Source organism: Dendrobates tinctorius, unplaced genomic scaffold (genome assembly GCF_039654945.1).
Source record: "Dendrobates tinctorius isolate UK_male_01 unplaced genomic scaffold, ASM3965494v1 ptg000240l, whole genome shotgun sequence".
Lineage (NCBI taxonomy): Eukaryota > Metazoa > Chordata > Amphibia > Anura > Dendrobatidae > Dendrobates > Dendrobates tinctorius.
The window spans coordinates 9,302,135-9,328,279 of record NW_027361907.1 but is presented as its reverse complement, the minus strand read 5'-3'; the positions used below and the strand labels follow the sequence as shown (position 1 = coordinate 9,328,279).

At 42.3% G+C, this 26,145-nt stretch overlaps 1 protein-coding gene across 5 annotated transcripts in view; it reads right to left on the bottom strand.

Annotated features, from left to right (window-relative positions):
* The window catches only part of MCF2L (MCF.2 cell line derived transforming sequence like), a 309,764-nt gene that overhangs the window by 9,956 nt on the left and 273,663 nt on the right, over nucleotides 1-26,145 (bottom strand). For 3 of the 5 annotated variants that reach the window (XM_073556852.1, XM_073556856.1, XM_073556855.1), the window contains 7 exons: nucleotides 22,960-23,038; nucleotides 21,358-21,424; nucleotides 21,166-21,281; nucleotides 20,839-20,931; nucleotides 14,332-14,406; nucleotides 11,529-11,656; nucleotides 9,399-9,511 (listed from right to left, as the gene is read on the bottom strand). In XM_073556852.1, the coding sequence (XP_073412953.1) occupies nucleotides 9,399-9,511; nucleotides 11,529-11,656; nucleotides 14,332-14,406; nucleotides 20,839-20,931; nucleotides 21,166-21,281; nucleotides 21,358-21,424; nucleotides 22,960-23,038 (671 nt within the window). The remainder of the gene's footprint in view (nucleotides 1-9,398; nucleotides 9,512-11,528; nucleotides 11,657-14,331; nucleotides 14,407-20,838; nucleotides 20,932-21,165; nucleotides 21,282-21,357; nucleotides 21,425-22,959; nucleotides 23,039-26,145) is intronic. The other 2 variants (XM_073556853.1, XM_073556854.1) reach the window with 2 other exon arrangements.

Sequence of the window (26,145 nt, the reverse complement as noted above, 5' to 3'; positions counted from 1 at the left end):
CAACAGTCACGTGAGGGCTTGCTTTTTGTGGGACGAGTTGATGTTTTTATAGGTACCTTTTTCAGGCACATAATATTTTTTGATAATTTTCTACTCCTGAATTGCTGGTATTTGTTCATTCTGCTTTCCAAAAATCAGAATACTTTTTCTTTATGCTGTTCACCATCTGGTAAACGTGATGAGACAGCTATATTCTTCTGGTAAGTACGATAACAGCCATACCACATTTATATCTTTTTTTTTTCCTTATGTTTTGGCGCTTTTACACAATAGAAACTATTTTATAGAAAAAATAATTATTTTTGCATCGCTATAGTCGGAGAGTTATAGCGTTTATATTTCATCGCGGATTCCGCTATACAGCTCTGTATTTTGCGGGATAAGATGACACTTTCAGCTATACCATTTTTATTTACTTTCAGCTTTTTGAACGTGTTTTAATCCACTTTTTTACGGCAGTATGATGAAAAAAGCATCTTTTTGCTATTTTTTTAAGTGTTCACTGAAGGGGTTAAATAGCAGGACAGTCTTATAGATTGGGACGTTCCGATGCGGCAATAACAAATGTATTTTTTTTACATAAATTTTCATACTCATTGTTATATTTTTTCATTTTTTAAAAAATTTATTTTGTGATGTTTTTAATAAAATATTATTGCTATTTTTTTTTTTTACTTAGTCCTTCTATGGGACTTTATCTTTTATTATTTTGATCACTGATATAATGCATTGCAAAGTATTTTACCTGTCAGTGCTGCTCATGTGCCCGAATGATCGCTTTAACGTAAATTTACAATGCAGAGCAGTCCATGGACATAACCTCAGAAAATCCTGTCAGCCACACACTCATGTAAAGACCATGAAAATTATTACTATATAAAAAGGCCAGTAACACTGTAAATGTACAGCAGAATTTTAAAAAATGGTGTACGGTAATCAAGGGAGCAAACAGAATAAAATCAAAGCAAAAATGGCTTCTTTCGATCTAGCGACTAAGACTTTTTAGCAAATTTTTTATGTTGAACTGGACATCAGGAGACCCGCTACCCTGGAAATTGCGTCATGTGGCTGTTGACGTGGAACTATGGAGAGTGTTGGAGGAGTGCGTCTTGGTTGCCATGGTCACGGGGGAAACTTGATACCCCAAAGTCTATGTCGCTCATCTGCCAGCACCCATTGGCCTTTAATGTAGGTCTGCTTTGTACATGAAAAATTAACCCCTTAGTGACAGAGCCAGTTTGCAGCTTAATGACCAGGCCAATTTTTACAATTCTGACCACTGTCACTTTATAAGGTTATAACTCTGGAACGCTTTAACGGATCCCGCTGATTCTGAGATTTTTTTTATTACATATTGTACTTCATGTTAGTGGTAAAATTTATTCGATATGTCTTGTGTTTATTTATGAAAAAAACGGAAATATGGCGAAAATTTTGAAAATTTTGCAATTTTAAAAATTTAAATTTTTATGCCCTCAAATCAGAGAGATGTATCACACAAATTTCTTAATAAATAACATTTCCCAAATGTTTAGTTTACATCAGCACAATTTTGGAAACAAATTTTGTTTTTGTTAAGAAGTTATAAGGGTTAAAAGTTGACTAGTGACTTCTCATTTTCACAACAAAATTTACAAAACCATTTTTTTTTAGGGACCACATCATATTTAAAGTCATTTTGCGGGGTGTACATGACACAAAATACCCAAAAGTGACACTATTCTAAAAATTAGACCCCTCAAGGTGCTCATAACCACATTCAAGAAGTTTATTAACCCTTTACGTGCTTCACAGGAACTAAAGAAATGTGGAAGGAAAAAATTAACATTTAACTTTTTTTTGCAAAAAATTTACTTCAGAACCAATTTTTTTTATTTTCACAAGTGTTAAAAGAGAAAATGAACCACAAAATTTGTTGTGCAATTTCTCCTGAATACACTGATACCCAAAATGTGGGGGTAAACCACTTTTTCAGAGCACGGCAGAGCTCGCAAGGAAGGGAGCGCCGTTTGACTTTTTCAACACAGAATTGGCTAGAGCCCCTGATGTTTCTAAACAGTGGAAACCCCCAACAAGTGACCCCATTTTGGAAACTAGACCCATTAAGGAACTTTTCTAGATGTGTGGTGAGCACTTTGAACCTTCAAGTGCTTCACAGAAGTTTATAACGTAGAGCCGTGAAAATAAAAAAATAATTTTTTTTCCACAAAAATGATCTTTTCGCCCCAAAATTTTAATTTTTAAAAGGGTAACAGGAGAAATCATACACCCACAGTTGTTGTGCGATTTGTCCTGAGTACGCAGATACCCCATATGTGGGGGTAAACCACTGTTTGGGCGCACAGCAGAGCTCAGAAAGGGAAGGAGTACCGTTTGACTTTTTCAATGTAGAATTGGCTGGAATTGAGATTGGACGCCATGTAGCTTTTGGAGAGCCCCTGGCGTGCCTAAACAGTGAAAAACCCCCACAAGTGACACTATTTTGGAAACTAGACCCCCTTAAGGAACTTATCTAGATGTGTGGTGAGCACTTTGAACCCCAAAGTGCTTCACAGAAGTTTATAACGCAGAGCAGTGAAAATAAAATAATCACTTTTTTTTCCTCAAAAATGATAATTTAGCCCGCTATGTTTTATTTTCTCAAAGGTAACAGGAGAAATTGGACCAAAAAAGTTGTTGTGCAAGTTGTTCTGAGTACGATGATACCCCATATGTGGGGTGGAACCACTGTTTGTGCGCATGGGAGAGCTCGGAAGGGAAGGAGCACCATTTTAGAATGCAGACTTTGATGGAATGGTCTGCGGGCGTCATGTTGCGTTTGCAGAGCCACTGATGTGCCTAAACAGTATAAACCCCCCACAAGTGACCCCCATTTTGGAAACTAGACCCCTGAAGGAGCTTATTTAGATATGTGGTGAGCACTTTGAACCCCCAAGTGCTTCACAGAAGTTTATAGACGCAGAGCCGTGAAAATTAAAAATAATTTTTTTTCCTCAAAAATAATTTTTAGCCCGTTATTTTTTATTTTCCTAAGGGTAACAGGAGAAATTGGACCAAAAAAGTTGTTGTGTAATTTGTCCTGAGTACGCTGATACCACATGTGTGTGTGGGAACCACTGTTTGGGCGCATGGGAGAGCTCGGAAGAGAAGGAGCGCCATTTTGGAATGCAGACTTTGATGGAATGGTTTGCGGGCGTCATGTTGCGTTTGCAGAGCCCTTGATGTGCCTAAACAGTATAAACCCCCCACAAGTGACCCCATCATGGAAACTAGACCCCCGAAGGAGCTTATCTAGATATGTGGTGAGCACTTTGAACCCCCAAGTGCTTCACAGAAGTTTATAAACGAGAGCCGTGAAAATAAAAAAACAATTTTTTTCCTCAAAAATGATTTTTTTAGCCCGCTCTTTTTTATTTTCCAAAGGGTAACAGGAGAAATTGGACCACAAAAGTTGTTGTGCAATTTGTCCTGAGTACGCTGATACCCCATTTGTGGGGGGAACCACTGTTTGGGCGCATGGGAGAGCTCGGAAGAGAAGGAGCGCCATTTTGGAATGCAGACTTTGATGGAATGGTCTGCGGGCGTCATGTTGCGTTTGCAGAACCCCTGATGTGCCTAAGCAGTATAAACCCCGTACAAGTGACCCCATTTTGGAAACTAGACCCCCCAAGGAGCTTATCTAGATGTGCTTCACAGAAGTTTAAAACGGAGAGCCGTGAAAATAGAAAAGTATTTTTGTTTTCCACAAAAGAGATTTTTTTAGCCCCCAATTTTTTTATTTTCCCTGGGGTAACAGGAGAAATTAGACCCCCAAAGTTGGTAAATAGTGGAAACCACTCAATTCTTGCTCCAACCCTAATCCCAACACACCCCTAACCCTAATCCCAATTCAAACCCTAATCCTAATTCGCCCTAACCCTAATTCTAACCCTAACCATTACCCTAAACCCAACCCTAACCCTAATTCCAACCCTGACCCTAACGGAGAAAAGAAAAAAATATATATTTTTTTTATTTCATTATGTTTGCCTAACTAAGGGGGTGATTAACGGGGGGGTTATTTACTTTTTTTTTTATTTTGATCACTATGATAGTTTATCATAGTGATCAAAATGAATGAATGGAATCTGCCAGCCGGCAGATTGGCGGGGGGCGCACTGCGCATGCGCCCGCCATTTTCTTCCGGATCCAAGATGACGGCGCCCACCGGAGGACGCCGGCGGGACAGAGAACCACCGGGAGGGAATCCAGGACCACCGGGAGGTACAGGGGGGGGATCGGGGACCCTATTTCTCTTTCCTGTGATGAGCGATCACATCAGAGGAAAGAGAAATTAAATGCAAAATCGCGGCTTTTTTTTTTTTTCCGATCGCCGTTATAGGCTTAACAATGGCGATCGCAAAAGCGGGGTCGGTAAAAACCGACCCAATTCATGTTCTCCAGGGTCTCGGCAACCACCAGCAGCCGAGACCCCGGAAAAAATCTGACACTGTGGGGCGCTATTTACTTACTCCACAGTGCCGTGAATTAACTGCGCTGTGGATTAAGTACCCTTTATTACCGCCGTTAAAAGGCGTATCGGCGGTCGTTAAGGGGTTAAAATAACTTGCATCTTTCGGAAAAGAGTGTGCTATGAATTTACTCAAAATACAGTCATGGCCGAAAGTGTTGCCACCCTTGTAATTGCTCCGGAAAATGAAGTATCTCTCTCTGGAAATTATTACAATTACACATGTTTTGTTATGCACATGTTTATTTCCTTTGTGTGTATTGGAACAACAACAAAAAACAGAGAAAAAAAGGCAAATTAGATGTAATTTCACACAAAACCCCCAAATGGGCCTGACAAAATTGTTGGCACTCTTAGCATAATTTTTGCTTGCACACCCTTTGGAATCAATTGCTTCTTATAACCATCAACAATATTCTCACACGTCTCAACAGGAATTTTGGACCACTCTTCTTTTGCAACTGCTCCAGGTCTTTCATATTTGAAGCATGTCTTTTCCCAACAGCAATTTTAAGATCTCTCCACAGGTGTTCAATGGGATTTAGATACAGACTCATTGCTGGACTCTTCATAACCCTACAGCACTTTGTTTCCATCCATTTCTGGGTGCTTCTTGAAGTATGTTTGGGGTCACTGTCCTGCTGGAAGACCCAATGACCTAGGACACTAACCCTGCTTTCTGACACTAGGCACTACATTTTGACCCAAAATCCTTTGGTAATCCTCAGATTTCATGATGCCAAGTGCACAATTAAGGCACCCAGTGTCAGAGGCAACAAAACAACCCCAAAACATCTTTGCATCTCCACCATATTTAACTGTAGGTACTATGTCTTTCTTTGTAGGCCTCATTCCATTTCTAATAAACAGTAAAATGATGTGCTTTACCAAACAGCTCTATCTTGGTTCCATCGGTCCACAGGAAGCTTTCCCAGAAGGATTTTGGATTACTCACATACATTTTGGCAAACTGCAGCTAAGATTTTCTATGTTTCTGTGTCAGCAGTGGGGTCCTCTTGGGTCTCCTGCCATAGAGTTTAAATTCATTTAAATGTTGACGGATAGTTCGTGCTGACACAGATGCACCCTGAGCCTGCAGGACATCTTGAATTTATTTGGATCTTGATTGGGGCTGCTTATTCAACACATAATATGTTGCAGGACTATCCTGAGTTGCAGCCTATCAATTTTTCTTTGCTGTCCAAGTCCAGGAAGATTAGCTACAGTGGGTTGCAAACTTTTTGATTATGCTGTGCACGGTGGACAGAGGAACATCAAAATCTCTAGAGATGGCCTTGCAACCTGGATATTGTTCAAAAATTTTGTTTTTTATGTCCTCAGACAATTCTTTTCTCCTCTTCTCGGTTCACCATGCTTAGTGTGTCACACATAGATATACAATGCAAAGTTTGAGTCAACGTTTCCCCTTTTGATCTGGTTTCAGATGTGATTTTAATATTGCCCACACTTGTTATTTGCCACAGGTGAGTTTGAATGAGCATCACTTGCTTGAAACAAAGTTGTTTACCCACATTTTTGGAAAGGTACCAACAATTTTGTCAGTCCCATTTTTAGGATTTTGTGTGAAATTATGTCCAGTTTGCCTTTTTTCCTCTGTTTTTCTGTGTTGTTCCAATGCACACAAAGGAAATAAACATGTGTATAATAAAACATGTCCAACTACAATAATTTTCTGGGAGAAATACTTCATTTTCTTGAACAATTTCAAGGGTGCCAACAATTTTGGCAATGACTGTTTGGTTCTGGGGTTGTACATCCTGTTTGATCAGCACCTTGAAACATTAACAGAGTGTACATCAATATTCTTTCCTTGAAGTTGCTGACGAATTATAAGCAGGCAGCAACATACCGGTGCAAGAAGAACACACCCTCACACAATAGCAGAACAGGTTTCTTAGTGTGTGAGACTTATAATGTCAGAGAGCATGATCTCCAGTTTAATTCTGTGCATGACTAAAAAGTACTTAGAGTAGAGCAAAGATGACTAAAACCTTTCAGAAATGGTCTCAGCAATCAGTGTGGTGGTGGTGGCAGCATATTTGAGTTTAGATGCATCACATTACAAACCCTTCTCTTAGCTCTATTCCTCTCATAGCACTCTCACTGCTCCTATACTGCCCTTTTCCCAAACTGCCTGTCCAGAGATACAGTCATATGTTAAAGTTTGGGCACCCCTATTAATGTTAACCTTTTTTCTTTATAACAATTTTGTTTTTTGCAACAGCTATTTCAGTTTCATATATTTAATAACTGATGAACTCAGTTATATTTCTGGATTCAAATGAGGTTTATTGTACTAACAGAAAATGTGCAATCTGCATTTAAACAAAATTTGACCGGTGCAAAAGTATGGGCACCTCAACATAAAAGTGACATTAATATTTCGTAGATCCTCCTTTTGCAAAAATAACAGCCTCTAGTCGCTTCCTGTAGCTATTAATGAGTTCCTGGATCCTGGATGAAGGTACTTGTGACCATTCCTGTTTACAAAACAATTCCAGTTCAGTTAAGTTTGATGGTCGCCGAGCATGGACAGCCCGCTTCAAATCATCCCACAGATGTTCAATGATATTCAGGTCTGGGGACTGGGATGGCCATTCCAGAACATTGTAATTGTTCCTCTGCATGAATGCCTGAGTAGATTTGGAGCGGTGTTTTGGATCATTGTCTTGCTGAAATATCCATCCCCTGCGTAACTTCAACTTCGTCACTGATTCTTGCACATTATTGTCAAGAATCTGCTGATACTTAGTTGAATCCATGCGACCCTCAACTTTAACAAGATTACTGGTGCCGGCATTGGCCACACAGCCCCAAAGCATGATGGAACCTCCACCAAATTTTACTGTGGGTAGCAAGTGTTTTTCTTGGAATGCTGTGTTTTTTAGCCTCCATGCATAACGCCTTTTTGTATGACCAAACAACTCAATCTTTGTTTCATCAGTCCACAGGACTTTCTTCCAAAATGTAACTGGTTTGTCCAAAAGTGCTTTTGCATACCTCAGGTGACTCTGTTTGTGGCGTGCTTGCAGAAACGGCTTCTTTCGCATCACTCTCCCATACAGCTTCTCCTTGTGCAAAGTGCGCTGTATTGTTGACCGATGCACAGTGACACCATCTGCAGCAAGATGATACTGCAGGTCTTTGGAGGTGGTCTGTGGATTGTCCTTGACTGTTCTCACCATTCTTCTTCTCTGCCTTTCTGATATTTTTCTTGGCCTGCCACTTCTGGGCTTAACAAGAACTGTACCTGTGTTCTTCCATTTCCTTACTATGTTCCTCACAGTGGAAACTGACAGGTTAAATCTCTGAGACAACTCTTTGTATCCTTCCCCTGAAAAGCTATGTTGAATAATCTTTGCTTTCAGATCATTTGAGAGTTGTTTTGAGGAGCCCATGATGCCACTCTTCATAGGAGAATCAAATACTTGCAAGTGGCCACCTTAAATACCTTTTCTCATGATTTTATACACCTGGCTATGAAGTTCAAAGCTCAATGAGGTTACAAAACCAATTTAGTGCTTCAGGAAGTCAGTAAAAAGTAGTTAGGAGTGTTCAAATCAAGAAAATGATAAGGGTGCCCATACTTTTGCACCGGTCAAATTTTGTTTAAATGCAGATTGCACATTTTCTGTTAGTACAATAAACCTCATTTGAATCCAGAAATATAACTGAGTCCATCTGTTATTAGATATATGAAACTGAAATAGCTGTTGCAAAAACCAAAATTGTTATAAAGAAAAAAGGTTAACATTAATAGGGGTGCCCAAACTTTAACATATGACTGTATATTAGTAATTTCACTTATGCCTTTTTTGTTCACACCAACTTGTACTTGCTCTGCAATGAGATCAGAGCAGGCTGCCATTATACATTATGCCTCACACAAGAGTAACCTGCTTATTCTATGCTACTCCTGCAACTCCTACAAGTTGCTGTGAGCATAACAGACATGATTGTGTCTACTGATTCATTTCTGGACAGGTAGTGTGGGTGAGGAGCAGAACAGCAGAAGTGAGAGTGCTATGAGAGGAAAAGAACTGATAGAAGGGTTTGTAATGTGACACAGCTAAACGGAGCTGTGCTTCCCCTCCCTCACACCACACAATGACTGTTGGAACTTATCTGTAAGGTGTTAGTCTGTGTTCTACTCCAAGAACATCCTACACGAGGACATTGAAGCTGTCTGACATTATATTATGACATTATATCTAATGTTACATTTTTTCACCAATTAAAAACCAGTGTGAACAGCATGCAAAAACATTGAAGGGGTGAATGCCTTTTCACACAATTAAAGCATGTAATATGTGGGAAGCTTCAATATACCATCTACATAATTATGTATAAGAAACTTAAATAAGCTTTAAAGGGTTTTTTTTTATTTTTACTATGAGCCAAAAAACTAACAGGCAGGTAGTTGCCAACTACCTTCCTTTTCGATGCTGGCTCCGAACAGTCACTGATTGCTCCTGCCGGTGATTCAGCTTCTCCATGTCAACAGACCAGCTATTCCTTTTCCGTGGTGTAATGTCGACGGGTTGTGACTGTGCCGAAGTCATACTGACTTGACAGCCAGCTTACCACAGTGAAACAGTGGGGAGCTGAATGTCAATCACCATGACATCAGCAGTAATGCCATATCAACAGAGCAGAGCGAAGAGAAACAGCTGATCTGTAACACCAGCAGAAGTTGCAGAATCGCGGGTTGGAGTGGTCAGTGACCACTCGGTGCTAGCAGAGATCTGTGCTGGGCAGAAAAGGCAGGTAATTAGCAACTACCTGTCTCTTAGTTCTTAGGTCAACAATAAAAAATTAATATAGTCCTTGATAACGTTTTTAAAAGAAACGCCCTGATAATCCTCACCATACTCCATCCTCTTCTTCCCGTATCAGCAGAACTATGTCTCCACTTTTCACTGGGAGGTCTTCTAACCCTCGCTTCTCACAGTCTGCAACAACGGTATATTTACCTGGATTCTGAAATCACACAAAACAGATTTCACAGGAAGTTCTCAAACATTCAGAAAGCAAAACAAAACCTGGTTAAATGACACCAGTAATCAGTATGTTCTAGTCCAGGGGTCCCCAACCTGTAGCTCAGGAGCCACATGTGGCTCATGGTCCCATGAATTGTGGCTCACGACTCTCTGCCAGCTTGATGCATTAGGTCCAGGTCTTGCAAACAGGTATGAAGAGTACATTTCAAAATGGTTAATTTTGTGAGTAGCCCTTCATAGAAGTGCAGATCTAGATGCACATTTACTGGTCTTAGGGGTTTAGAGACGTTTTAGGTATGGTACACTGGAGAAGGGTACTACCTGTTAGAGGAGGTGCTCAAAGCTGGATGTGACAGTGTGGTGGGAGTCCTTGATGGGAGAAAACTGAATGGGGGTATTGTGGGAACCCCTGGATTTCAGTGTACTGCTTTGGAGTGATTTCTGTGGAAAAGCTGTGGTTATCACTATGCCTGTAATGGGGGTGTGGCACCCCCAGGAGTATGGCCGCCACAGTGGCTTAGCCTTCCCTCCAGGGGAGGGTAATGCCAGGCTTGGAGGCAATGATGGGTTTCTCTCGCAGTCAAACCATACATGCAACACAGTTCCACTCCAGGCCAGCAGGAGGAGCTCTGAACCGGAACTAAGGGGAGGAGTGCTCTCTGAGGGCCAAGAGGAAGGAGTGGTCAGTTAGTCTGGGAAGGGTGAAGTGTGCAGACGTGTAGAGAGAAGCTGGAGGTTGAGCTAGGAAAGGAGAGCTCCCTCACAGTGAGAGCGCATGAACTGGAGCCTGGTCTCCACGGTTGTATGGATACTAACGGTCCTGCAACAGACACCAGAGGAGTAGGAGGCTGTAAATGCCCTACTCCCATCTAAGACTTGAGGGCACAACAGCAGCTTGGATAGTGAGCCAGGACTCAAGAGACAGGAGTCCCCGAGAAAGGCTACAGCTGTCTGCCGTGCAAGTAAGGTTCTTGGGAACATCTGACAGGAGGAACTTCAGTGTAACTCAGTACTTGGAGTACTTCATTCAAACAAGCGCTAGGAAGGAGACTGCACAGCCCATCTGCTGAGAGAGAATCCCTGAATTGCTTTCAGGCTAGCTTGCTCCGTTGCCATCTGTAATCAGGACCCTGGACTGCAGTTATCAAGTAAAGGTACAGAAATTGCACCCCGCTGTGTCTTGTCTGCTTCCTACCCTTACGGCACTGCTACATCCCCATACCAACCACTTCTACACTGCCCTGGGACTACAGCTTCACCTGTGGGGAGCTTTTACACCTTTGCTGCACCCTACCATCATTCCCAGTGGATCTGCATGCAGCGTCGGCTTGACACCTCCCTTGCCGAGCACCACAGGTGGCGTCACAAACTATTCCATTCCATTAACTACATTCCCCCATTACTTGGGCGCCCAGGGCCACGGACCGGGTCACTGCTGCTGTGACACATTCCCCTGACACCGGCCCAGTACCGAGTACCCCAGAGCCCTGGGAGGGCGACCCAGGGGCTTTGGCTGATACTACTTTGAAGGGGGTGGAGCTGGATGTGGCTCGCAACCCTCTGTGCTAAATGTGGGTCGTGACCCTCTCTCTAAGTTGAATGTGTCTCTCAAGGTCAGAAAGGTTGGGGACCACTGTTCTAGTCCATTTCAGTCATTTGATTGCTTTTGGGGGTAAAATTTTGTGTATTATTTTTTGTACAGACCTGTGGAAAAATATAACAAAGCCAGGGTAGAGCAAAAATTGGTGGTCAATGGAAATGATCATACATTTTTGGTAATGTATATTCTGTTTGATAACAATGGGTTCATATCTCAGCAATTAGTACCTATGCAAAATACAATGGTGTATATGGGATGTCCAAAATTTGTGTATGAGGTTTGGAGAATTTGAACTTTTTTGGTGAAAGGGACCTTTAGTATATTGTTATATTGCTATGCCAGTAGCCTGTTAATTTACATAGAGTAGATACATAGTTTGGACAGCTACAGTTTTTACCAGCTTTTTATCTGTTGTTTCTGCCACTTCATCCTCTGCATCTGAAGAATTAATTGGATCTTCCCCACTAGACCATCCGTCATTGTTTTCTTCTGAAACTTCTAGTGATTGAGAAGTCCTGTTCCAACCTAATAGTGAGAAAATTACAAGGCTCTCCTGAGTAAGCAAAACTTTGCTAACAAGTCTTCCAAATCGTGAATGTGCTTTGTGGTCTTTTACATCATGATGTTCATGACATCTGGCCACAGTATGTGGCACGTTATTTGTAAGTGAGTGGCAAAATTCCACGGCTCCATTAACATATGGAGAGAATGAAAACATGATTCATTGACATACTTTCCAATGCTTGCAACATCTATTATTTTCGTGCACACTCCCTTGTAAGTCCACTGCACTCAGAAACTACATGCAATGAGGCATAAATATACTTACATTTAGACATCACTTACAGATTTTGGAATATAATTTTCTAGTGTTACATTATATAGGTTATGTGCACTGTTCAAATAAAACAAATACCCACGTCCAGAGGAAGATATAAACCTATCATCTTTCAGCATCTCAGTGTAAGATCAAATAAAACTTGACTTTTATTAGATATTGTTAAAATGTGGTATATGATAGGATCACACTTTTCAATGATATTTGAGAATTATTCTCTACTAACTGCTGGCCCGATTCTAAAGCATCGGGTACTCTAGAATATGGCCAGCGGCAGATTAAAATAAAAAATGTGATATACTTACCATCCGATGGCCCCCCAGAATCTGTCCCTCCTCTCCACGCTGCCGGCATCTTCTGTTCCCAGTACTGCTTTGCGCCAAAGACCGCTGCTGACTTCCTCTCGCGAGGGCGCGACGTCATCAGCGGTATTTCGCGCAAAGCAGTACTGGGAACGGAAGATGCCGGCAGCGTGGAGAGGAGGGACAGATTCCGGGGGCCGTCGGAAGGTGAGTAGATCACTATTTCTTATTTCAATTCTATTTTTTACACATTTATGGTACCGAGGGTCCGAAGGAGTCTCTTCTCCTCCGGACCCTGGGTACCGGCTAGCGCCGGGCATCTCCGGCTGCGTCGCCGCTGACGCTCGAGCGCCCGGAAATGACCCATGGCAACCGTCGGGAGATCAGCGGCTAGCGCCGCTGATTTCCCGACGGCACGGTAGCGGTGGCGTGCGTCCTGCTAATTGCGGACTGCGCCTGCGCACTGCGCCTGTTGCTGATTGGTTGCGGCCTGGCGGCCGCGACCAGTCAGCGCAGCGGGATTTCGGTTACAGACAGACATGATAAGGCGTGTATATATATAGATGGTGACAATGCTTGTAAAGGCTAAATTGATTTATTCTCCCAACCTGAAACTTTTTATTATTGAGAACCAAGTGGTATATAGGGAGATGGGACAAAACAGAGATAGTATTATATATGAGAGAATGAAATACGGGTGAATATTATCAACACAGATCTGATAGCAAGAAATGCCTATAGATAATAATGAGTCCTGAGTAATTTCTCAAGGACCCATATTGACACCCATCTCTCTTTCATGATATAAGTAGATGGATTGGAATGCCCCAAGTGCACACCATATAGACTGAGATATATCAACAAATTAAAGATTATATTAGCCTGCCTGATAGGTTTCGCCATAAAACGGCATCATCAAGAGGCCAAAGGGCTAATGCTTATATTCCTTAATAATGCTGTTTTTCAGATAAAATAATCTTTTAACTGGCACCACTTCTCAATCTATATGGTGTGCACTTCAGGCATTCCAATCCATCTACTTATATTCAGATAGAGAGATGGGAGTCAATGCGAGTAAATAAGAAATTACTTAAGATTCAAAGACAAGGATCTATAGACATTTCTTACCATCAAGTCTGTGACGATAATTCTCACTCATTTTCATTCTCTCATCATACATCATACTCTCTTTCCTCTCATCTCCCTATATCCCATTTGGTCCTCCCTAACAAAATGGTTCATATTGGGAGAATAACACTATTTAGCATTGTCAGCGCAGAGACTAATTATCAAAAAAATAATATTGAGAAGTACGATACTAATTTTAGCCATCATATAACACATCAATGATCAGTTTTAATAATATCTAATAAAAACTAAAGTTTTATAAGATCGTATCATTAGATAATTAGAAGATTGGTTGATTTCTTCCTCTGCTCGTTAGTATTTATTTTGCCTTTGCACCATATCATCATTTATAGGTCTCTTTACTGAGTTCTGTTCACAAGCCATGCTTCCCTAAAATAGTTCCCTGCCGATCAGCCACTAGAGCCACAAAACCATCCAATTACTGATATTTTGTGCTGTATAAATAACTCAAAAGAAGAAAGCAACACATCCACTGCAATCGAGACCAAGTGTCCTCCTTATACCTCTCTGACGCATGTCTGCTGAGGTCAGGTGAGATGTGCTAAGCCATTTGGACTTCGTCAGAATAAGAACGGAAGCTGTATCTGTGAAAGCGCTTGTGATAAATTGTCTTATCCTAATAGCACCATTTCACTCACATGAATATTAGGTTATTGTTAGGTTCTTGAATTTTTCTGAAATATTAAACACTTGCAAAGCTACAGGTGTTCTGTAACTTGAGAAAATATGGATCCTGCTCAATAGAAATTACATTTTAAACACCTAAATACAAATATAATAGAGAATAGTGATATACTAGCACATGTCTAAATCAGTCAGTGACTGGTAGAAGTAAAAAATAATGGAAGTGACATAATACTAGGTGCACGGTGAAATAACAATCTGAAGGATGAAACATTGAGTCACTCTACCTCTTAAACCAAATGGAGTTGGGTCACTCTTTACTTCATGGCGTTTAGTTTTTTTGTCAGGGCTGGTAGGAGAAGCTGCAGAAGGACAAACAGGAAAAACATAGAAACACAGGTGTTGAAGATTCGGAGAGGATAGAATGTTACATGAGTAAAGTTCACACCTTTGAGTTATTTAGGATGCAGTTTTCATGGGTAAATGAACAGTTATTTTACATTGTTGTTTAGAATCAATTTTGCCTATTTTGTCCACGTACTAATGCAAATTGTACATACTGTACCCCAATACTTCTAAATAACAATGATGAAACTTCTGTGTGATTATGGGATGCCATACCGAACTCTAAAAAAAAAAAAACTCTCCCCAAAAATTGCCCTTTATCTGTGACTAAGAGGGCTTCAGGTGTATGTGCTTTCTGAATGAGAAATTATTAATGCATTCTGCAAAGAAGTCAGCCAGGTTCTCTTTTGAACACACAGGATGCCCAGCCTCACTAACTGGAATTTTGGGTGGAATGTTCTGTATCCATCTGGTGATTATCTAAATGACATTTTTTTTAATAAATATTTCCAAACTTACCTTAAAAAGTGATATCCACTACTAGGACAACCCTTTCTCACTTGAAATGTTTGCCCCCATTAAAATAAAAAAAACCTACACTCACCAACTCCCGTGCCGGTGCCATTCCAGCAGCGTCAGAAGTCGCGTTCCCGGGGCTCAAATAAGGTTGTTACGTCACTTAAGCCCTGCACTCAATCACCGCTAGCGTCACTGTCCCCACCTTCAGATGTATAAGTAATCAACAGGAAGTCAGGGCTGTTAATTATGTCAGCGATGACAGTAACGCCAGCGATGATTGGGCGCAGGGCTCACAAGTGATAATCACCTCACGAGCCCCAGGAACGAGAGTGCAGACACCGCTGGAATGGTGCTAGCACGGAAGGAGTATAGGTGTTTTTATTTTCATGGGGGCAAGCATTCAAAGTGGGGTAATTATTTCAGAATCACCTAATGGTCTGAATATTTCGGGGTTCGAATTCTTTTCCTTGTAGTTATGAAAAAAAAAAACTTATGGTAGTTTAAAAATCCTTTCAGCCTTTAGAAATGTCTGAAACAACAGCCCACTTCAGTTTAGCATTAATAAACTTAGTAAAAGCTTTACAGACACATGTGAACTGGTTTCAATGTACACTGTCTCACAAAAGTGAGTACACCCCTTTTGTAAATATTTTATCATATCTTTTCATCGGACAACACTGAAGATATGACACTTTAATACAATGTAGTCAGTGTACAGCTTGCATAACACTGTAAATTTGATGTAACCTCTAAATAATGTAACACACAGCCTTTAAAATCTGAATTGCTGGTAACAGAAATACGTACACCCCAAAAGTGAAAATGGTAAAATTATGCCCAATTAGCCATTTTCCCTCCTCAGTGTCATGTGACTCATTAGTGTTACAAGGTCTCAGATGTGAATGGGGAGCATGTGTGTTTAATTTGGTGTTATTGCTCTCAAACTCTCTCATACTGGTCACTGGAAGTTCAACATGGCACCTCATAGCAAAGAACTCTATGAGGATCTCAAAAACAGAATTCTTGCTCTACATAAAGATGGCTTAGGCTATATGGAAATTGCCACCACCCGGAAAACTGAGGTGCAGCACGGTGGCCATGACCATACAGTGGTTTAACAAGACAGGTTCCACTTGAAACTGACCTCACAATGGTCGACAAAGAGGTTGAGTGCATGTGCTCAGTGTCATATCCAGAAGCTTCCAACACTGTTGCAGAGGTTAAAGAGGCGGGAGGTCAGCCTGTCATTGCTCAAACCATACGCTACCGCACATTGGTCTGCATGGCTGGCGTCCCAGAAGGAAGCCTCTTCTAAATAAGATGCACAAGAAAGACTGCAAACAGTTTGCTTAAAACAAGCAGACTAAGATCATGGCTTACTGGAAATATGTCCTGTGGCCTGATGAGACCAAAATAAACTTATTTGGTTCAGATGGTGTCAAGTGTGTGTGATGGCAACCAGGTGAGAAGTACAAAGACAAATGTATCTCACTTACAGTCAAGCATGGTGCTGGGACTGCCACGGTTTGGAGCTGCATGAGTGCTGCCGGCTGGTGGGAGCTACAGTTCATTGAGGGGGCCATGAATGCCAACATATACTGTGACATCCTGAAACAGAGCATGATCCCCCACCCTTCAAAAACTGGGCTACAGAGTAGTATTCCAACTTTATAATGACCACAAATACACCTCCAAGACGACTACTGCCTTGCTAAAGAAACTGAGGGTAAAGGTGCTGGACTGGCCAAGCATGTATCCAGACCAAAACCCTATTGAGCATCTATGGGACATCCTCAAACAGAAGGTGGAGGAGCGCAAGGTCTCTTTCATCCACCAGCAACCTGTGAAGCTCTAGTGAACTCTATACCCAAAACAGTTAGGGCAGTGCTTGAAAATAATGGTGGCCACTAGTGATTCCCTATCAAACAGGCAACCCCCACATGTATTCAGGCTGTCCAGCAGCCGCAAATAATGCAGCTGCTTCGACACAAACTAAATTTCCGAGCACGCCAGAATACTCGGAGGACACCCGAACATGCTCGGGAAAACCCGATCAACGAGTATACTCGCTCATCACTAGTGGCCACACAAAGTATTGACATTTTGCCCATTTTCACTTCGGAGTGTACTCACTTTTGTTGCTAGTGGTTTAGACATTAATGACTGTGAGTTGAGTTATTTAGAGGGCACACCAAATTTACACTGTTATACAAGCTGGAGACTGGCTATTGTCAGTGTTGTCAAATGAAAAGCTATAATAAAATATTTACAAAAATGTGAGGGTTGTATTCACTTTTGTACATTCATTTTTACTCTTTCCATACTCAGTAGACCTCAAATAAAATACTGCAAAAAGCCGCAAATACTTGCAGAATGCCTGAGAAACGCAGGCTCCTTCTAGCATTGATTGCAGTGAAAGAAGAATGATATAGTGTGGACAATATAGGAGTGAGCAAAATTTTCCCAAATTGTCAGGTCTAAAAAGCTGACACTTCACCAATTTATTTAGCTTTACGCTCATTATAGAATTTTGGTTACACGGCACTCCAGAAAAACTCACAGGCTACAACACATTAGTAAATGAAAAACAGGACCAGAGATTATTAACAACAGTGGCTGTGACATTACAAAGCTGAAAGACAGATGCTATGAAAATTAGTATTTTATTAGTAACACTGCAAAGAAAATACTATTCTAAAAGAATTTTCCCTATGGAAAGCATGTATTGGGATTTTGTGTACAAAATAAGTTAAAGGGAATCTGTCACCAGGTTTTGCTATTTAATCTGCTAGCAGCATGATGTATGGGCAGCTTGTAGTTTCAATAAAATCAGTGTTATATCAGCAGGAGATTATCACTAGAGGATTAGTTGTTTCATGCCATGTAGTCCTCCTGCTCTGTGAAACCCTGTCCCCTCCACTCATTGGCAACTTTCTATGTACACTGTGCATAGGCAGAAAGCAGAGAAAGCTGCCAATCAATGGTGTGGGTGGGGTTATACACAGCTCAGCATTCAGAAATTTTTTATCAAAACTGCCCCAAGAAGACGAGTGATATATCTCTGGAATCAGGGTTTTGACCACTACATCATGCTGCTCTCAGACGATAATGGAATATTTTCATATGTTTATATTTTACTCCTGAGATTTAGTTTGTGATCTAAACTCCTTGTTGTGACTCAAGTGTATGTTGCTAATCACTTAACTTTACAGTAGAGATATGGCTTTTATACGTAGAATCTTCTGCAAGTGTTCTGCATGTATGTAGCTAGATGTAAGAACACAAAGAAAAACATGACGTCAATAATAAACAGCACCCAAAGCTGCTCGAGTACATATACTGGAAGTAGGAGATTCTGATTCAAAAGGATCAGGAGTATTTGTATACACAATGAATGTGGACGTAAAAAATATTCCTAACAAATCTTCAACAAGACACGTTGTTGATTAATGTCATTTTTCTATTATCTATGTTATTTATTAGTATGACTTTATTAGATAGTCTTGAAATCCTGAGATGGTTGCATTTGTAGAGGAATAGAGCACATGGCTGCATCACACCAGCCCAGGGGATGTGTCTGTTATTGCAAATCAATTCCAATGAAAACAATGGAGTTAGGCTGCAATACCACATGCAACAAGGGAAGCTGTGCTAATTAATTAGTAAAGTGTAGGCGATAACACTGGAGCTACTCCTTAATGGAGTTCTCCAGGAATAGAAAAAGATAAAAGAATAGCATTACATATGGATGTCTAAATACCTCTAATTAGCAAATTTTATATATGCAGGCAATAACATCAGTATATTAAATGGCTGCCATCATGTTACACTAACGAAACCTGTCCTAGAATATTATTAGGATAGGTGCATGTGAGCATGCATAGTAAGGAACTCTGCTGCTATGACCTGGAGATAAGCTGCCAAGCTCTCTACTGGTCCAAGCAGCCACTCAGCATTCAGAAAGTGAGGGTACACATCAATGTGAGCAGCCTCTTCTTACTTCAGCACTACTGGTATCTCCAGTATTAGATCATATATCAGTGTGGACTGCAGTGTGAGCAGCCTCTCATTACCTCCACATGCCTGATATCTCCAGAATTAGATCAGATACACAGGCAGCAGTGTGAGTAGACTCTCATTGCCTTTGCACGCCTGATATCTCCAGTATTAGATCAAATATACAGGCAGTAGTTTGACCAGCCTCTTCTTACCTTAGTACTCCTGGTATCTGTATTAGATCATATATCAGTGTAGACAGCAGTGTGAGCAGCCTCTCATTACCTCCACAGGCCTGATATCTCCAGTATTAGATCAGATATACAGGCAGCAGTTTGATCAGCCTCTTACCTTAGTACTCCTGGTATCTCCAGTATTAGATCATATATCAGTGTAGACAGCAGTGTAAGCAGCCTCTCATTACCTCCGCACCCCTGATATCTCCAGTATTAGATCAGATATACAGGCAGCAGTGTGAGCAGCCTCTACTTACTTCAGCACTTCTGGTATCTCCAGTGTTAGATCATATATCAGTGTAGACAGCAGTGTGAGCAGCCTTTCATTACCTCTGCACCCCTGATATCTCCAGAATTAAATCAGATATACAGGCAGCAGTGTGAGCAGCCTCTCATTACCTCCGCACCCCTGGTATCTCCAGTATTAGGATCAGGCAGACATGGTGCACTTCAGTGTGAGCAATCTCTTCTTACTTCAGCACCCTGGCATCTCCAGCATTAGATTAGGTAGACATGGTGCATATTGGTGTGGGCGACCTCTTCTTACTTCAGCACTCCTTGCATCTCTAGTATTAGATCAGGTAGACATGGTGCACTTCAGTGTGAGCGACTTCTTCTTACTTCAACACTCCTGGCATCTCCAGCATTAGATCACATAGACATGGTGCACATCGGTGTGCATCATCCTATACATGAAGGGAGTATACTGAGGTCCCTGATGCACATGCTCACAGGCACTTGCACGATTAATATTCAAGGACAGGTTTAGGTCAGTGTAACATGAAGGCAATTTTAATATACTATAGGGATTACCTCCCTAGACAAAATGAGCGTGATTTGCTAATGGAAGTTATTTAGAAACTGTTGTATAATGACATTTTTATTTTACTGCCAGAGAACACCTTTAATGGGTATCAGTCTCCAGAATTAATCTGAGGGCAACATAATTTGGTGACAAACACCCTTATTATAGGACTGTGTCACTTTTGTCAAAATTCTGTAGTTTCTATTATTATTATTATTATTATTATTATTATTATTATACATTTATAAAGCACCATTGGTTCCATGGTGCGGTTTCCGTAAAATTATAGCTGTAAGGCTCCAGATTGAGGTGATACAGGAGTCCTAATAATGGTGCACAGTGTAGTCCGTGGTGCTCATGAGCTACAGGCCTAACCCCACCCTCCACAGCCACTGATGGACACTGGTTTCCTAAGCACAGTAATAGGGTGATGGGTGACGAACAGGACGATGGGGTTAGCCTGCTGCTCAAGAATATGAAGACTCCAGGCTCAAATAGCGCCGGTTCAAATAGAGATAAAGATAAACCAGCTCACCCTGGCTTTGAAAGCAATGGATGTTTGAAACGCGTAGCTGTGTCTACACTCATAAAATCTATATTTTAACTCATTAAATTTTGCATGCTTGGAAGCTGGATCATCTCCTCTTTTTTTCCAAATAGCGCCAGCGCAGTACTCGGATTTAATGAAAATGACAGCATCTTGACCTGCAAGTGATACACCAGTATAATCTGGATGTCTGTCACTACTCGTTGTGGCATGCCAACATAAGCCTGATGACAGATGACGCCTCACTGTACATTATCTGATATATTAGTGCATTAAGTGAAAAGAAATATGAAGGAGACTCAAAGATAGCATGTTAGTGCATAGCGTCTAGCTGGCCTTAGATTACCTTTCTGCGTTTTGAGGTTAGGAAAACCCTGCAAAGTGAAGCGCTTTTTTGAAACTGCAGAAGACTCTGAGGTAGGGCTAGTTACTGTGCCATCTAGAAATGAGAGAGACACAGGAGAAGAGAAATAGAGCCATGTAGAGTACACATACGGACATGCAGAGGTAGGGAGAACAACAGACATAAGGCACCAAAGCACAGCCACTAGATAGGAGGATATTATATAGGGTGCTCAGGTTGCATCTATCTTCCATCTAAACTCTCATATATATCAATGCTTTATCTAGTCTTAGTATCAAAATAACAGAAATCACACTACACCTTACTCACCTTTACTCTTCTCAAGGTACTTTGGTAATGTTACTAAAGTGGAGTCAGGACTTATTAAAGGCTCTGTTTTCCTTTCTTCTAGTTTTTTTATCTTTCCAGACTTACTTCTCAAAGGACTAAAAAAAATGAATTGGAAAACGTCAGTATTCCTAATGGGGGAGGCACAGTGTGTACTCAGCGTCACTTACTCACCTGGTACTAGATGGAGTTGGTAATGGGGAACTGTTGGTGTGCTCTACTGACTTGTGCTGGCTGGCTTCTGGGAATATATATTGGTAATAAAGAGTTACTAAACATGAGCATGACAGAATAGAATTTTCATATGTGACCTTACAATTCTACTGAGAGTTGTAGAACGTCTAATTGAATAATCTTTTTACCCTTTATCCACATTTGAGGACGCCTGACACAAGTGATCATTGTGCAGTTACGGCACATACATGATCATTGCCCATGGTACTGCTACAGCACGTTGTTGGGATTCATCATCACTACAGGTTTTTACTCAGTAAAAACCTCATCACTTATACTTCCAGTTAGTTTTGTATACAGACTCATAAATATTATCATTAAGTCGTGACATCGAAACACCAAAGACTGATCCTAGTTTAATCATACTATAAAGTTCACTACCTATTTTTGAGAAAGAAACTTAGCTTTTTTTTTTCCAATGAAATACACGTCAATATTTTGAAGGCTATGGGATAAACATAGGCCCAGACTCATCAACACCGCCGTTTTTCACACCAATCTTGATTAGAAGGTTGAGTGAAGTGCCAGCTGCCTGATTCATTAAGAGGCATACGACTGTTAAAGAATCAGGCAAGGTGTGAAGCTGTGTGCGTCTCGTAATAAGTCTTTCTCCATTCACGGCCTGGAGTAAGATTTATGGCATAGAGATGCCCCAATCCATCACACCCCGATCCGACCACTTTGTCAGAGCTGGGCAAAGCGGTTGTGAAAATACCTTGCACTACGCAAAAATGTTGCGACTTTTACATGCAAGAGATTTAATGAATTAGGACCATCATTTGTTTTCTATAATAAATTAAAAACTAAGTCAGACAAAGGAACTAAAACCCAGATTTATCAAGACATGATTCTGAAGAAGAGTACGCTGGAGTAAGACGGACCAAATTCATTATGAGGCATATCTTTCCATTGCCATGTGCCCAGCAAGAAATGTATGCCACTCGTGGATTGGAGTACATTTCTGTCACTTTTATGGCATAAATTATGATGAATGTAGTGGCCGTTCTTGGCCATGTCCTCACCTGGCAATGCTCTATGTTTGAAAAAATTGGCAAAGATTGCCAGGACTGGTGTAAAAACACCAAACGTCACAAATTCTATTTTTTTTTATTGCATAACTACCAGTTGCCAAAAGTCTGACTACATTTCACAGTTTTGCAGCAGAAATCCGTAGAAAAATGTTTATTGAATCAAGGCCTAAATGTAATTCATAGATGGCCAATTTCAAGCAGGAGTCAGAAAGTGATGCAGATAGGAAAAAAAAAAATCGATGTACATCAAACAGATGAAGATATTATGGGCAATAATCGACATCCATGTGATGTGCCATATAAGAAAGCTCCATGTCTGCATCAATGAAACCCAGAACTTTAGTAGCACACAATGAATCAATCCCAAAAGGATAAGCTGACAATGAAGGGCCAACTGGGAAATGTCCGGGAAAAAAACGGTGCAGAGGCTCATTAAGGAAGGAGAGACAAATTAACCCTATAAAGTCATGTGTTCAATAACAATAAAGAAAATATATAGAAAAACAGTTACCTCTACAAGCCTGAAGCTGGCTCGTCAATACCTTTCTGATTTCATTTACCCAGGTGGCTTTTATTTCGGATGTTTGGGCCTATAAAAACATAATTATCTAGCTAGTACTTTAGCTAAAATAGCAGTAATCTCTATAGCAGTCCAGCTTTATTACATCAGATCTTCATATTCTACAAGCATGTTACAAATTTAGTTTCTCACATCCCTGAAAATAAAAAATGGATGACTTTGGCTCGGTGCACACTCTGTTAGAGCTCGATAATTATCATGTAGGCTGGGAAATACTTGGCCTGTATATATTAAAGGGGTATTCCTAAAATTAAAAGTTCTCAGATAGACCTCTGGGATCCTCAGTAACAGGGGCAGCTGGGCAGGAGGGCATATCTAGGCACCGTTCAGCCACACATTACTTTGGCAGCCACACTTTAGTTTTACATGCTATTCTGACCCAACTGCATCACACTGACTGGTGCAGCAGAAGTCACAAGAGCCTGCCATGTGCTTCCTGCTCTCTGATTGGTGGAGCAATTTTCACTTGAGGCTGCAGTGTGCCCCCTGCTATAAGATTGGTGGAGCTGCTGTTACTAGAGGCTGAAGTGCACCCCCTTGCTCTCTGGTGGAGCTGCTGTCACTACAGACTGCAGTGTACCCCCTGCTCTCTGGTGGAGCTGCTGTCACTACAGACTGCAGTGTACCCCCTGCTCTCTGGTGGAGCTGCTGTCACTAGAGGCTGCAGTGTACCCCCTGCTCTCTGGAGAAGCTGCTGTCACTAGAGGCTGCAGTGTACCCCCTGCTTTCTGGTGAAGCTGCTGTCACTACAGGCTGCAATGTGCCCCACTGCTCTCTGGTGGAGCTGCTGTCACTACAGGCTGCGGTGTACCCCATACTCTCTGGTGGAGCTGCTGTTACTAAAAGCTGCAGTGTTCCGCCTGCTCTCTGGTGGAGCTGCTGTTACTAAAAGCTGCAGTGTTCCCCCTGCTCTCTGGTGGAGATGCTATCACGAGAGGCTGCAGTGTACCCTCTGCTCTCTGGTGGAGATGCTATCACTAGGGATTGCAATGTGTCCCCCTGATTTCTGGTGGAGCTGCTGTTACTAAAAGCTGCAGTGTTCCCCCTGCTCTCTGCTGGAGATGCTGTTACTAAAAGCTGCAGTGTTCCCCCTGCTCTCTGCTGGAGATGCTGTTACAAAAAGCTGCAGTGTTCCCCCTGCTCTCTGGTGGAGCTGCTGTCACTACAGGCTGCAATGTGTCCCCCTGATTTCTGGTGGAGCTGCTGTTACTAAAAGCTGCAGTGTTCCCCCTGCTCTCTGGTGGAGCTGCTGTCACTACAGGCTGCAATGTGTCCCCCTGATTTCTGGTGGAGCTGCTGTCACTACAGGCTGCAGTATACCCCTTGCTCTCTGGTGGAGCTGCTGTCACTAGAGGCTGCAGTGTACCCCTTGCTCTCTGGTGGAGCTGCTGTCACTAGAGGCTGCAGTGTACCCCCTGCTCTCTGGTGGAGCTGCTGTCACTACAGGCTGCAATGTGTCCCCCTGATTTCTGGTGGAGCTGCTGTCACTACAGGCTGCAGTATACCCCTTGCTCTCTGGTGGAGCTGCTGTCACTAGAGGCTGCAGTGTACCCCTTGCTCTCTGGTAGAGCTGCTGTCACTAGAGGCTGCAGTGTACCCCTTGCTCTCTGGTAGAGCTGCTGTCACTAGAGGCTGCAGTGTACCCCTTGCTCTCTGCTGGAGATGCTGTCACTAGAGGCTGCAGTGTACCCCCTGCTCTCTGGTGGAGCTGCTGTCACTAGAGGATGTAGTGCACCCCTCTGCTCTCTGGTGGAGCTGCTGTCACTAGAGGATGTAGTGCACCCCTCTGCTCTCTGGTGGAGATGCTGTTACTAAAAGCTGCAATGTGTCCCCCTGCTCTCTGGTGGAGCTGCTGTCACTACAGGCTGCAATGTGTCCCCCTGATTTCTGGTGGAGCTGCTGTCACTACAGGCTGCAGTATACCCCTTGCTCTCTGGTGGAGCTGCTGTCACTAGAGGCTGCAGTGTACCCCTTGCTCTCTGGTGGAGCTGCTGTCACTAGAGGCTGCAGTGTACCCCCTGCTCTCTGGTGGAGCTGCTGTCACTACAGGCTGCAATGTGTCCCCCTGATTTCTGGTGGAGCTGCTGTCACTACAGGCTGCAGTATACCCCTTGCTCTCTGGTGGAGCTGCTGTCACTAGAGGCTGCAGTGTACCCCTTGCTCTCTGGTAGAGCTGCTGTCACTAGAGGCTGCAGTGTACCCCTTGCTCTCTGCTGGAGATGCTGTCACTAGAGGCTGCAGTGTACCCCCTGCTCTCTGGTGGAGCTGCTGTCACTAGAGGATGTAGTGCACCCCTCTGCTCTCTGGTGGAGCTGCTGTCACTAGAGGATGTAGTGCACCCCTCTGCTCTCTGGTGGAGTTGCTGTCACTATAGGTTGCAGTGTGCCCCCTGCTCTCTGGTGGAGCTGCTGTCACTAGAGGATGTAGTGCACCCCTCTGCTCTCTGGTGGAGTTGCTGTCACTATAGGTTGCAGTGTGCCCCCTGCACTCTCGTAGAGCTGCTGTCACTGCAGGTTGCAATGTGCACCCTGCTCTCTGGTGGAGCTGCTATCACTATAGGCTGAAGAGTACCCCCTGTTCTCTGGTGGCATTGCTGTCACTATAGGCTGCAGTGTGCCCCCTGCTCTCAGATTAGTGGAGCTGCTGTCACTAGAGGCTGCAGTGCACCCTCTGCTCTCTGATTTGTGGAGCTGCAGTGTGATGCCTCTAGTGACAGATCCTCCACCAATCAGAGAGCCGAAAGCAGACACTGCTGCACTGCCGAGGAGGATGCTGCCAGCTACTTCACCCCATGTGGAAGGAACTTCATGTAGAAGTGTGAATAACTACAGGCAATCAGGGAGGCTTATGATAAGGTATCAGGTTTGTTCTTACATGTTTGGGGGGAGGAAAGAGTGAAACTGAGCTAGATGGCAGCAGGTGGGGCAGGCAGAAATAGGAGAATAATTTAAAATACTGTACGTCTCATTCTCTGATTAAATGCAGCCTCATCGGCACTGCAGTGTAATACTGTGTATGTGTGCACTCGTATAAGTGATGTGTGCATCCGTGTATGTGGTGACGTGTGTATGTATGCGACCGTCTAAGTGGTGATGTGTTTATGTGACCATCCGTATA